Consider the following 13,519-nt stretch of genomic DNA (forward strand, 5'->3'; position numbering starts at 1 on the left):
TCTGAATTCGGCCAGCCTGGTCTACATAGTGAGTTCCAGGCCAGCTGGGGCTACAGGGAAACCCTGTCTCAAAAAGACCAAAAAGAAAAAAAAAACCAACCAAGAAGACTAATCCACGTCTATAAAGTGGTATATACCTATAATCCCAACACTTAGAAGGCTGAGACAGGAGAATAATAAATTGGAGTCCAGCCCGGGAAACAGGAAAACATGTCTCAAAAGGTAAAATGGGTTGGGGCTGAAGCTCAGTGGTACAGCACTTGCCTAGCATGCAGGAGGCCCTGAGTTCTGTCCCTAGTACCATCTTAAGAAAAAAAAATGAAGCCATGTGACTACATTGATGAATACATTTCTGTAGGAAATGGCACTTCTGGATAGGATGGTGGTGGGCACTCAGGGATTCCTGGTGGCGTGAATAACTGTCTTCAGCTATTTGCTGAGTGTCAGGCCCACAGAAGCAAGTATCTCTGGGTCATCTCCAGATTCTATTGGGACTCCAAAACTTCCACAGAGGGCTGTCACCAAACTCTGACACTCTGCATTTGCCTGAGGAAAGAATTCCCTTCACTCAGTGTCCATGTTTGTCAGTTGCTCATGATTTATGTCCTGAGCACTCTGGATGTCTCCCACCTTCCATATGAACTTCTGGGAGCTTGGGCCCAGCCTCCTTGTAGCCCCATGCTGTGGTGACTGTCTTTAGGACAATGTCCAAGATTTATTGCCAGCTGGGCTCCCATTGCCTGTGGAGCCTCCTCATCCATGTGCACACCCATCATTCTCTCATGTGATATCTAGCATGGCCACCTGAGTGGCTTACTAGCTGTCCCCTAAGACACTCTCCTGGGCAAAGCTCTTACTCTGCCATGCCAGATGGCTACCATAACAGGTCCCTAAAGGTTCAGTGCAGACAAGTCCTGCCAGGAGCTCTCCCCAGCATGGTCCTCAGTTCCTAAGAACGTCTTCAATGTCTGCCTCTGGTATTTCCCATCAGTGGGATGTGAGGCACTGCTCATTTCCAGAAGGCTTGGTGCTGGCCTCACACACTCCAGCAAGAGCTGGCTTGCTGGGAACAGACACTTAAACAATGAGAACTCTGGCCTGCAGACCTCTCTAAGCAGGCAATGTTTACTTATGATCAAATTCCAACAGACTGGGAGGAATCAGGACAGACTCCAGCCAATGTATTAGTGGCAGGGGACGGGTCTGCTGAGTCACAGTTGCCCCACACCCCAAGCTGTTTGTTCTTGTTCCCTTTGGGATTAACTAAAGCTAGAACCTGCTCTCCTTGTTTTAGCTCAGTCCCTGCAACCAACAGTCTACCTGGATTCAAGTCACCCAAGTGAGGTGAGGTAGGAGCAAGGACAGTGGGGGTGGGAACCAGTTACTCTCTTCAGGGATGGGGGTGGCCTTGCCTTTTCTGCTGGCCCTCCAGGCTCTCACTGGACTCTTCTGAAGTGAGGAACATGGGAAGAACTACAGTCTAAACCCTGTGTGGGAGTGGGTACAATTAGAGAAGCAGCTGGAAGTCTCTCATCTTTGCCACCCCCTCACATTGCCTGAGGAAGACAGCAAGGGAAGGGCCTACCCACTACCTAAGTGGTGACAGGAGAAACTGGACATGATTAAGATCTCAAGCCACATATATAGGGCCAGATCAGGATAAAGAGACCTGAGCTACTACCTGCCTATGGTCATCTGAGGTTTGGTTTTCACTTTGTGTTTTATAAACCCAAATCATGGCAGCCCTTTGTCTTCAGGGTGAGGTTTTCCATTGGAGGTCTGGCAGGGGTAGGCTACCCAGTTCCCAAGGGTTGTTGGGGGAAAGGGATCCACCTAGTTTCCCAAGGTGGAATTCTGGGCCTTGGCTGAAGCCCAGCTGGCTTTCAGTCACTGGGATGAGACACAGGGGATATGAGATAGGTTTGGGCTAAAACTCTAACAAAAGGCCTTCCTTCTACACCCTGGGGCTCCATGAGTCACTAGCCTTTTGGGAGAATGCCAAGGTCATCATGACACAACAAGAATCTTACCAGCCCAAGGGAGAAGTCAGCTCTGAAATGACCTAAGAAGAGGAGGGGCTGGGATTGCGAGGTCAGTTGTTACACAGGCCTGTCAGTAGGATGGACCCTGGGTATCCACTGAGCCCATGGCTGTCATGGTCCAGGTGGAGGCACTGATTCCCAGAGAGGTTAGCCCTGCAGTGAGCCTATTAGCCCACGCAGACTCCTAGGCCTAATCCTTTTCTTTGGCAGATGGTTAGGGGGAGGGGTCATTCCTCAGCCTCACCAAGATCCTATGGGCTGGGAGAGATGTCCTTCCAGGCCCAGAGTTCCTTCCCCAACACTGCTCTATAAGGCCAGTGCTTTCTGGAGTGGGACAGTAAGGACGTCTATGCCCTTCCTTATGCAGGTACAAATTCTGAGAAGGGGAGGAGTGGTTACAACAAGGGGAAACCTTGTAAGGCTCAAAGCACATCTGTGAGGCAGCCTCAGAATGCCCCCAGAAAGGAAGCTGTGTATGTGGGTGAGGGTTGGGTAAGTGCCTAGGGGTTGAGAAGGGGCAGAGGATGGCCATTGCCCTAGCATGTTCTGCTTTTCTAGGCTCAGGGCCTGCCAGTCATTGGTTTCCTTTCAGTTTCTAGATCACACTGAATCTGTTTCTGACTTAGATGGCAGTTGCCTTCACAGCCTCTAGGCCTTACTTTCTAGGCCCTCCTGGGACCTTTCTGTTGCAGGGACCTGAGGTCACAGGGTCAATTTGTGGCTTCTGTCATAAGTCCTCTGAAGTCCTATTAGTCTGGTTGTTCCTTATAGTACACAGGCCACAAAAGGATGACAGGGTCTGAGCCTGTGGACTGGAAGATATACTTGGTTGCTACATGTTGAATCAATGGAGACTTGCAGGTTTCCCAGATCACCTAGCACCCTGCTTACCTCCTGCACTCACAGAGGTGTCAGGCAGGAGGAGCTACTCTGGGTTGCCTGGGCATAAAGCCTCGACTCTGCCCCAGTCCCCTTTTAGGGGAACAAAGAGAAGCAGTGATGCTCTTTAGCAATTTTCTCATTCTCCCCTAGTTCCTTCTGCTGGAGCTAGCACTTCCCATTTTTGCTCTGGACGCCTCAGTTCTCACTCAGAGCAGAGGAAAGCAAAGGGAACCATACTGATTACAATGAAATGAGGTTGCCCAACTGCAGGCCAGAGAGAACTCACACAATTGGCCTGGAGCAAATCCCTGAGGCCATATGGCCCTTGTTTGCTAGGTGAAGACCACTGAGGTTCAGGGAAATGAAGATAATTTGTTCCAGGTCACACAACAAGCTGGGATGCCATCAATGAGGCACCTAAGAGTTCAGATCTTGCAGTTGCAAACCATCTTCACAGTCTGGGTTACTGTTGGTACATGTTTATGGCAGCATGGGTGGGGCAGGGGAAATCATCTTTAGTTACTTTCTCTTCCAGTAAGCCTGGTGGACTGAAGGGCCTAATGGGCAGAATCCTACATGCTAATGTTTGTGGCTGATACACGTATGGCTCCTTTAAGGGGACCTTGTTCCTTTAAGAGATGAGGGCTGAGACTAGGCCTGCTGCACTGTGTGCTCCACCTGGGTACCTCACTTCAGTCTTAGAATTCCAGAGTCAGGGGATACTGCCTTGGGGTGCCTCTCCCTTTCCCTTTTAGTGGCAGAGTCCTTTTCCCTTGATTGCCCCCTCATTCCTTTTCCCAATTTTGCTCAGAAACACAAAAGTGACAAAACCAGGTTTGGCAAATGGGGTGGCATGTTCTGGTGGCATCACTCTTTTTTTCTTCAGTATGGAGAATTGAACCTAGGGTCTCATGCATGTAAGGTTAACACTCTACCACTGAGCTACAGCCCCAGCTCTTGGTGGGTGGCATGTTCTGTATGAACAAAGAACCTTGGAATTCTTCCAACATTGAGGGGCACAGAATGTGGAAGGTGCCAAGCCAGTGGATACTCTGTCACGAGCTCACCTGCTCTAACAAAGCTCTTGCCAAGATTGCACAATAAGTTAATGGTGAAGATGGTCATACGAGGGTGAGCTGATTTCAGGGGTTAAAAGCAAGCAATTAGGCTGGGTGTGGTGGCGCATGCCTTTAATCCCAGCACTCGAGAGGCAGAGGCAGGCAAATCTCTGTGAGTTTGAGGCCTGCCCGGTCTACATAGTGAGTTCCAGGCCAGCTGGGGCTACAGGGAGACCCTGTCTCAAAAAGACCAAAACAAAAAAAAATGCAAGCAATGAGGACTACTTTTGTCATCAAACCCTGGTCCCTACACATGTCCTGCTGTTCACAGCATGTAAGGGAGGGTGATCTAGTCTGGGTCCATAGCTTGACCAGGGCTCCCTCCTGACCCTGCGTTGCAGTATACCATCAATACACTGCATCTTTGCCTCCACTCTTTGGTTTTTCCTAACAGAGCACAATGGCAGTTGTTCCAGCTGGACATTTGGGGCCAGGTGGAACGAGCAGAACACCACAGGAGGCTTTGGAAGGTGTGGCAGAGAGATGTTTGTTTTCAGGGAATTTCATACAGTAGAAAGAGGCAGACAGGACCTCAGATCCTTCCACTGAAACTGACTGTAACATTTGTCAAATCACAAACAGATTTGGAAAAAGTATTCATTGAATAGCATTCCCTACTCGCACTTTAGTTTTCCCCATCAAGGAGGAAGAAGTCCAACTAGATGGTGCCTTAGGACCTGGCAGCTCCAACTCTGGTCTACATTCAACGGCTGAACACAAGTCAGAAATGCATCACAAGTGTATCAGGTACTGGTGGGACAATAAGGTCACATGGATGGGAACATGGTGCCATAAGAGTTCAACCCAGCAGAGCCTGGGTGGCCCCTCAGCAATCAGTTGAGAAAGTTAAGTTACATTATGTCTTGCATAAGGTTACATTTCAGTTTTTCAGCCTTAGGGCCTGAAGGGAGACTCACCGATGCACCCATGATGATAAATATGTGTGTATCAGCTTGGTGGAAGGCATCACCCTGGTACAACTCTTCCCTCAGGATCCCGCACACCTGGGTCCGGCTCAGGGCCACCTGTTCTGCCATGATGTTCTCTGGTGGAAGAAAGGCTCATTGATAAGGCAGAACAGAAGAGCATTCACAAGTTGACCTTATCCAGGGGTCCTTTGGGTTCTCATTAGGCTACTGATTGATTACAGAAACCACTCACTGGCAACTGTGTGCTTGTGTGTGCGTGGGCGTGTGTGTAGGGGGGTGGTTTAGAAACTTCTGCCTCTTGGCTCCAGCCATAATTTCCCGTGCTGCCTTTTTTTTGGGGGGGGTGTACATTATGAAATTACTAAAAGCCTTAATGGAGTTCAGGTAGGGCATACATTCTGGGCAGCCAGATAAAATCCCGCCAGGGCTTTGCATTATGCGTCTAGGACCATCTCACTCTGGAGTCTGCCCGAAACTGCACAATGAATTGAGCATGTTTGTGCAGATGATGGGAGTTCAGCTCCAGTTCTCTCTTTGCCGAGCTGGGTAGTCCCAGCACATCTCCTCCCTTCTAAGGGTCTCGTCCTCATGGGCTCAACGCAGAGAGGTGCGAGGTATAAAGGGATGGCTTAAGATCTTGTAGATTCTGCTCTGTACCCAACAACGGCAAAGTGTATCAAAGGGACACGCGATGCCCCAGCGGGTAGCACGCCACTCCGCCGGTGTGCCATCAGACCACCCCGTTACCTGCGCTTCGTTGACGCGGAAAATCACGCTCACAGCCCCGGAGTGCACCGCCGTTTCCGGGGGCTGCGTCCCGCTGGCCCATTTAATGCATGAGGGCGGGTGCTTTGACTGAGCGACGCCTCAGGAGAGGCAGGCGGGGCGGAGCCTCAGATAACTCCTTCAAAGTGGGAAGGGGGGGGTGGCAGGAGTAGGTGCGCGCGCATCCCCGGCCTGCCCCGCCTCCTTGGCACCGGCAGAGGCAGCTGGTCTGCTTGCTGCTGCCAGTCCCAAGATCGCGATGCCTTACGGGCACAGGTGCGGCTTCGCAGGGTTCTCCTTCATCTCCATCGCCACCCCAAACACCATATGGTTTGGATTTTTTGCTAGGCCCTAGTGGCCCAGCGCCCTCGCGGAGGGCTCCACTTCCGTGGAGAGCACGGTCACGCCTCTCCCACGGCTTCTGGGCGGGGCTTCCGCAGCTTCCTCCCGCTTCTTCCCTGGTAGGGGAGGGAGGCTGAGAGCCCAGAGCTGGACGATACTTGAGAGTAGGAGCGGTGAGGTGTGACGTCAGAAAGTTTTATCAGTGGGGAGCGTTTTTGCTGGCCAGTGAAGGCTGGCGGGTTTGGGCGTCTCTATGGAACAGGATGCGGTATTAGCCTGGTTTCGCACCTAGTCTCGCATCTGAGTCTGTGTTTTACTTCCGGATCCCACGATTACGACACCGGAAGCCGGAAGTGGGGTTTTCCACTTCAGAAGGGAAGGGCGACCGCCTGATTGTGACTTTCTGGGAGCTTCGGTTCCCTCGGAGCACTCGCAGCCTGCGGCTCTTGCCTACTCACGTCTCGCCTACTCTGCTGACAGGTGTGGTCCTCTTCTCCAAAGATAGGGTTCTATCGGAGGAAGTTCAGCGCTTCCGAGACTCCGGACGTCCAGGCTCCCCTCCTCCTGTTCGGGCCCAAACTGGTTCTGCCGCATGCTTCTAGAGCATCGGTTCAGGCGCGCGGATTCGTGACACAGGTTACTTGGGTGGCGAGTGGGAGTGATTCTGCCTTTCCAACGCCGCCGCAGCTGTCACCTAAGGGCTTGAGCCCTAGTACAAGAACTCTTCTTAGTTCAGAGACTTTTCCTGTTCACCAAACTTTGTTTTTGAGACAGGCATCTCGCTATGTAGTCCAGGCTTGATTTCGAGCTCAAGATTTTTCTACTTCAGCCTCCCAAGTGCTGGAGTGACAGGTGTGCGCCACCTGGCCTGGCTATTTATTAAACTGGAGTGCACCTGAGGTTTTAAAAAGTCCTCAAGTGTAGCTTGACAGTTATCCCTCTTACCTTATGTACCTCACCTCACTTTGACAACGATTAAGAATCTAACCTGTTCTCCCTCCTACCATTTCTCTGACCCAAGAACAAATGCGCGATCTTGGCATATGCTAGGAACAAGGAAGGCCCCTGTAGCTGTAGCAGACAGGGCAAGGGAGGAATAGTTGGTGGACTGGAAGGAAGGGGGCTTAGGTGGTATAGGGCCTTGTAGGCTGTTGTACAGACTTTGGATTTTGCACAAGGAGAAACAGGGAGTTACGATAGAGTTCACTGTAGAGAAGGGATAATAATCTGAATTATCTACGAGTCATGTTCTGGCCCCAGTGGGGGCAATTCACTGTAAAGGACAAGGAAAGAAACAAGAGTGACCTGTAAGGGACGTTATTGTAGTAATCCCGATGAAAGGTGATAGTGCTCTCAGCCCATTATTATTGAAAAATTTAAAATTGTTCAAAAGTAGAAATATTAATGCACTAAATTCCATGTATACATCTCCTACTTATAACTGTCACCTCATAGCTTTAATTTGTAGCTCTCACAGTCTTCACCCATTATATTTTCTCTCTTTTTTTCCTTTTTAATTTTTTGAGGCAGGGTCTCCCTAGCTGCCCTGGAACTCGGTATGTAGACCAGGCTGGTCTTGACTTTACACAGATCTTCCTACCTCTGCCTTCTGAGTGCAGGGATTAAATGTATGCACCACCATGCTCAACTTTGTTTTTTTTTTGAGACAGGGTCTCCCTGTTGACCTAACTGGCTTGGAACTTGCTATATAGACCAGGGTGGCCTCAGTCTCACAGAGATCTGCCTGCCTCTCTCACCTGAGTGCTGGGATTAAAAGTGTACACCACCATGCCCCATCCACAATTCATATTGTTAAAAACTTAAAAAAGTATTTATTATTATTTAAAAATTGTTATTTTATTTATGTGTATCTGTGACTTTGTGACTGTATGTCATGTGGGTGCATGTACCTATGGAGTCCAGAAAAGAGTGTCAGATCTCCTGGAGCTGGAGTTACAGATGGTTGTGAGCCACCCACAGTGTCAGTACTGGGAACTGAACTCAGGTGCTCCAGAAGAGCAATAAGTGCTCTTCACCACTGAGCCATCTCTCGAGCCCATCACTTTTTCTTTTGACATGGGGCCCCAACACATTGCCATTTCCCTTCAGAAATAATTCTCTATTTGAATGGGAATATTTGCTACTCTGAGACCCAAATTCTATTTTAAAAATTTTTTTTATTTTTTTAAATTTTTTTCCAAATTCTGTTTTAACATCTGATTCCACTAGACAAAGTATCCATTGCTTTGATGTGAATGGAAGTCTAGGGCTTCTGTACAGAGTGAACCACTCAGGCTGACTAAGAAAACTGCCTGGTGTTGTGTCATGCCCTTGCTGGCTTTCTCTTTCAGACACTGACTTGTTGGATGAGCAGGCACCTCTGGAAGAATCAGCTGAGTGAGATGGTGCAGCCCAGCAGTGGTCCAGCAGGGGACCAGGACATGCTGGGTGAAGAGTCTTCTCTAGGGAAGCCAGCCATGCTGCATCTGCCTTCAGAGCAGGGCACCCCTGAGACCCTCCAACGATGTCTGGAAGAGAATCAGGAGCTTCGAGGTAAGGATCAGAGTGTATGGCAGGTATGGAGTAAAAAGCCAGGAGGAGCCAGTCACACTGAGGAAGCTTATATTTATGGCACTTCATCATTGGTCCCTCGGGTTTGAGGTTATGATGTGCCCTAGAACCAGCTAGCATTTCAAGATTAACCACCTTCCCATTTGGTTTCAGTTGGGGTTCCCTGTGCAGATTCACATGCAGGAAGTGTAGTGTGTTTCAGTGCCAGCACCAGGGAAGGGAAAGGCTAGAACCATGGTGGTTAGGGAGAAAATTGGACTACAGGGACAAGGATCACTATAAGGAGGCTTGATCTTTCTTTTTTTAAAAAAATTATTTATTTATTATTTTATGTGTATGAGTATTATGCCTGCATGTAAGTAAGTGTACCTGTGTTGTGCAATGCCTGTGGAGGACAGAAGAGGCTGTTGGAGGCCCTGGAACTGGAGTTACGGACAATTGTTAGCTGTCACGTGGGTGCTGGGATTCGAACCCAGGTCTTCTACAAGAACTGTCAGTGTTCTTAACCACTGAGCCATCTCTCCAGCCTGAGGCTTGATCTTTATTAAGAAGGGGCAAGCTTGTAGGTGGGAAGGGATATTGTTTTCCTTAGGAAATAGGCTTTCCCACGAGGGAGTGTGGCCTGCTCTGGGAAGGGCGTGTCCAGCCCTACTAAGAGGAGGTCCAGCTGTTTTCAGTTTATTTTCTGTACTGGGAACCCTGTCTGCTTTCTTCATGTGGTTTTTGTTGTTGTTGTTTGATTTTTTTTTTTTGTTTTTTTTTTTGTGTGTGTGTGATTTTTTTTTGGTGTGTGTGTGTGTGTGTGTGTGTGTGTTGTCTGGCTGTAGTCCCAGTTGTCCTGGAACTCGTTGTGTAGACCAGGTTGGCCTCAAACTCATAGAGATCCACCTACTTCTGTCTCCCGAGTGTTGGGATTAAAGATATGTGCCACCATGGTTGGCTCTCATGTCACCCTCATTTTATAAGATGGATGTTGCTGTCCTTGTTGAATATGTAGCTGAGGGCAGTGAAGTTCAGAGAAGCTACCAACTTGCCCCGTTTGTACCAGGCTACAGCTAGCAACCATACAGTGAAATTTGCTTTGGGGATTGCTCCCTGCCTCTGAGTCTGCAGGCATGTTTAGGCCCCTCTGATCCTGAAGACAGAGGTACAGGCCTGTGCTGGATAGCTTTAGTGTCAACTTGACACACCTGGGTTGAGGGAGCCTCAGTTGGGGAATTGCCTCTATTGGACTAGCCTGTGGCGATGTCTGAAGGGCATCTTCTTGATGAGTGATGTGGGAGGCCCCAGCCCACTGTGGGTAGTGCCACCCCTGGGCAGGTGGGCCTGTGTTGCATAAGAAAGCAGGCTGAGCAGGGGCCAAGGGAGCAAGCCAGTAAGCAGCGTTCCTGCATGGCGTATGCTCCAGCTCCTGCCTCCAGGTTCCTGCCCTTTGTTCCTACCTTGGGCTCCCTGATGAACTGCAACCTGGGAGATGTAAGACAAACCCTTTCCTCCCCAAGTTGGTATTAGTCAGGGTATTTTGTCACAGCAATGAAGAACAAACTGGGACAAGGCCTAAGAGGACTGGGACTGAGTGTTCAGGGTAGGCATCTCTGACTGACCAGAATATAAATGAATTCCTGAGACACTTAAAAAGAAAGTAGCATTTGATAAATCCCTTCAAGTGAGGATGATGTGTTTAGTAGTCCATCGCCAAAACTTAGGGGCCTATCATCAGTGTAATTGATTGGGAAATGATTCAGCCTCTTGGAGAAAGGCCACCTAACATTAGAGGGAGGGTGCCAAGATGGGTGGTCCAGCTTCAGGCCTCATGGTTTTGGTCCTGCATGGGCCTAGGCAGGAACTAGTGGAACTGGGTGCTTGGCTATCAGGACTCACATCTCCTTTGCTATCTGCCCTGTCTCCAGATGCCATCCGGCAGAGCAATCAGATGCTGCGAGAGCGCTGCGAGGAGCTGCTGCATTTCCAGGTCAGCCAACGTGAGGAGAAGGAGTTTCTCATGTGCAAATTCCAAGAAGCCAGGAAGCTGGTAGAGAAGCTGAGCCGGGAGAAGCTTGAACTTCGGATACAGAAGGAGCAGGCCCTAAAGGATTTGGAGCACCTGAAGAAATGCCAACAGGTAGCTGGTGGGTGGGCAGGCCCTTCCACCCCACTTGTGTTGGACAACCACAGGGATACTAATGTGCCCACAGGAGCTTGTTGTTGGGTGTCTCTCAGAACCCCTTCAGGCTTTATTGCTGGTAAGAATTCTCAGAACTGAGAGAAACCATCATGCTCACAATTTAGTACAATGAAATGATTCAGGTTAAAAAACTGCCAAGATTCAAGTGACATAGAACAGGAGTCAGGAAAGATGAGGCATAAGCTACCAGGGGAGCCTTGCTCTTGCCTTCAGCAGTGGGGCTAGTGTGCATGGAGCACTGTCACCTGGGAAGTTCACCAGAGCCCTGGGGACCAGGGTTTTATACTGCGTTCACTCATGTAGGTGAGGAGTACTTTGGTACTGATCAGCTTGCTCAGGTCCCAGCTACCCTGAGGTCCATCTGGTACCATACCATGCATTCCAAGGTCCTCACCTGCACCCTGCTGTCAGCCTAGGTAACTCTCCCAGTACTCAGGAGGTAGAGGTAAGGCAGGACCCTAGGCTTCTGGTAAACCAGGACACTCACATTGGTTAGGATTTCCCAGGAGTTCAGAAGTGATTGCTGAGAGCCTTTGAAGGAGCAGAGTGTACCCCCAGGCCTGGGAGTTGGCCCTGTACTTAATTCTCTTCAAGGATGGCATGCTTAGTGTGGACTAAGAGAGTGTTTCAGGACCTTTCTGGATTGGCTGTTCTCAGGACCCCAGTGGCAGTAGTTGAGCAGGGATTGTGCTATCTAGGAGGAGCGAACTGGGGGAATAGAGTAGAGCGACCTGCTACAGTTAGGCTCCACTGCTGGGGTGTACACTGGGGCTGAGGAGCCAGCTCATCATACTGCTAGGAGCACCTAGCTCAAAGTGTTTTGTTCCTATCTGGGGAGGGAGCAGCTTAGTACCACATACAGGGGACTTGGACAACAGAGATTGTCCCTAGTTCTAGAGGGCAGAGGTCTGAGATAAAGGTGTGAGTAGGCAAGTTCCTTGCAAGGGAGAACCTGTTCCAGGCCCTTCTCCAAGAGTGTTACAGGTCCACCCATCCTTGGTCTCGACGGCTCTCTTGTCCCTGTGACCTTCTTCCGTGGTGCTTTTTCTCTTTAAAAAATTTTTTTAATTACATCTTTATTTTGCATGTGCACATGCCCATATGTGAGCATGTGCATGCCATGGTGTGTGTGTGTGTGTGTGTGTGTGTGTGTGTGTAAGTCAGAGGACAACTTTTGGTAGTCTGTTCTCTCTTCCACCATATGGGTCTTGGGGATTGAACACAGGTTGTCAGATTTAGTGCCAGGCATGTTTAATCTTTACCCACTGAGCTATTGTGTTGGCTCTCCTCTTTCTCTCTCTGTCTCCCTCTTCCTCTCTCTCTCCTCTCTCTCCCTTTCTCTTTCCCTCAACAGGGTCTCCCAGTAGCTCCAGCTGGCCTAAAACTCGATTTGTAGACCAGGCTGGCCTTGATCTCACAGAGATCTACCTGTCTTTGCCTCCTAAATGCTGAGATTAAAGACATGCACCACCATGTTCAGTTCTCGCTCCTCCTGTCACCTGGGAAGCTCACCAGGGTTTTATACTGCGTTTAAAAATTTTTATTTATTATTTTTTATTTTATGTGTATGAGTGTACTTTGCCTGTATGTGTGTTAAGTGCACCTGTGTCATACAATGCCCATGGCGGTCAGAAGAAGGTGTTGAATCCCCTGGAACTGGAGTTATGGACAGTTGTTAGTCGCCATGTGGGTGCTGGGAATCGAACCGGGGTCCTCTGCCAGAGCAGTCAATGCAGCCCCATTCTCTCCTCTTTTTATTCAACACCAATAAAAAAGTGGATAGTTATTAAAGCTATGGAAACAGATTTTGTTCAATAACTGGTGACAGTGATAGCCAAGGAAAGAGCTAGCTGAGGTCTATGCTGCTCTGCAGTGTTGACTAGATATTTTAAAGTACAAATGGGAACAGGAGTATGGTTCAATGATAGAGTGCATGCTTTGCATGTCTGAGGCCTGGAGTTCAGTTCACAGCACTTCAAAAAATAAGATAAAGACAAATAGAAAAGGAGCAATTTGGACGGAGGAAGGGGCTCCGTTGAGTAATGAAGGGGTATTAGTGTCAATGTGGTTAGGCCAGTGTGTCTACAAACTGGTGCAAATCAAATGCAGTTCCAGTTTACAAATAGGAACTGGGAAGGGGCCTGGAACATTCCAGGAATGTGTTCTTAGGCTACTTGCAATTATGTTAAAGTTTGGTGAAGACAGTCATGATGTGCACACCTGTAATCCCAGTACTTGGGAGGCAGAGATAAGAAAATTGTGAGTTCTAAGCTATCCTGGTGTGCTGGATAGCTTCAGTTGTCAACTTGACACATGTGCTGGATAGCTTTAGTGTCAACTTGACACACCTGGGTTGAGGGAGCCTCAGTTGGGGAATTTCCTCTATTGGACTGGCCTGTGGCCATGTCTGAGGGGCATCTTCTTGATGAGTGATGTGGGAGGGCCCAGCCCACTGTGGGTGGTGCCACCCCTGGGCAGGTGGGCCTGTGTTGCATAAGAAAGCAGGCTGAGCAGGGGCCAGGGAAGCAAGCCAGTAAGCAGCGTTCCTCCATGGCCTGTGCTCCAGCTCCTGCCTCCAGGTTCCTGCCCTGAGTTCCTACCTTGGGCTCCCAGATGAACTGCATGCGACCTGGGAGATGTAAGACAAATAAACCCTTTCCTCCCCAAGTTGGTATTGGTCAGAGT

At 49.3% G+C, this 13,519-nt stretch overlaps 2 protein-coding genes across 7 annotated transcripts in view; one reads left to right on the forward strand and one right to left on the reverse strand.

Annotated features, from left to right (window-relative positions):
• G6pd (glucose-6-phosphate dehydrogenase) overlaps window positions 1-5,946 on the reverse strand; it is a 25,949-nt gene extending 20,003 nt beyond the window's left edge. Inside the window, exons 1-2 of the mRNA XM_008829606.3 lie at window positions 5,719-5,946; window positions 4,960-5,087 (exon numbers count right to left, since the gene is read on the reverse strand). Of these exons, the coding sequence (XP_008827828.1) occupies window positions 4,960-5,087; window positions 5,719-5,800 (210 nt within the window). The 5' untranslated portion in view covers window positions 5,801-5,946. The remainder of the gene's footprint in view (window positions 1-4,959; window positions 5,088-5,718) is intronic.
• Window positions 1,275-13,519, forward strand: part of Ikbkg (inhibitor of nuclear factor kappa B kinase regulatory subunit gamma) — a 37,458-nt gene continuing 25,213 nt past the window's right edge. For 2 of the 6 annotated variants that reach the window (XM_029561860.1, XM_008829607.3), the window contains exons 1-3: window positions 6,407-6,558; window positions 8,430-8,631; window positions 10,560-10,771. In XM_029561860.1, the coding sequence (XP_029417720.1) occupies window positions 8,445-8,631; window positions 10,560-10,771 (399 nt within the window). In that variant the 5' untranslated portion in view covers window positions 6,407-6,558; window positions 8,430-8,444. Of the gene's footprint in view, window positions 1,345-6,405; window positions 6,559-6,585; window positions 6,715-8,429; window positions 8,632-10,559; window positions 10,772-13,519 lie in introns of those variants that run through there. The other 4 variants (XM_029561859.1, XM_017797281.2, XM_029561861.1 and 1 more) reach the window with 4 other exon arrangements.

The sequence above is a fragment of the Nannospalax galili genome, unplaced genomic scaffold, assembly GCF_000622305.1.
Source record: "Nannospalax galili isolate Female #2095 unplaced genomic scaffold, S.galili_v1.0 scaffold513, whole genome shotgun sequence".
NCBI lineage: Eukaryota > Metazoa > Chordata > Mammalia > Rodentia > Spalacidae > Nannospalax > Nannospalax galili.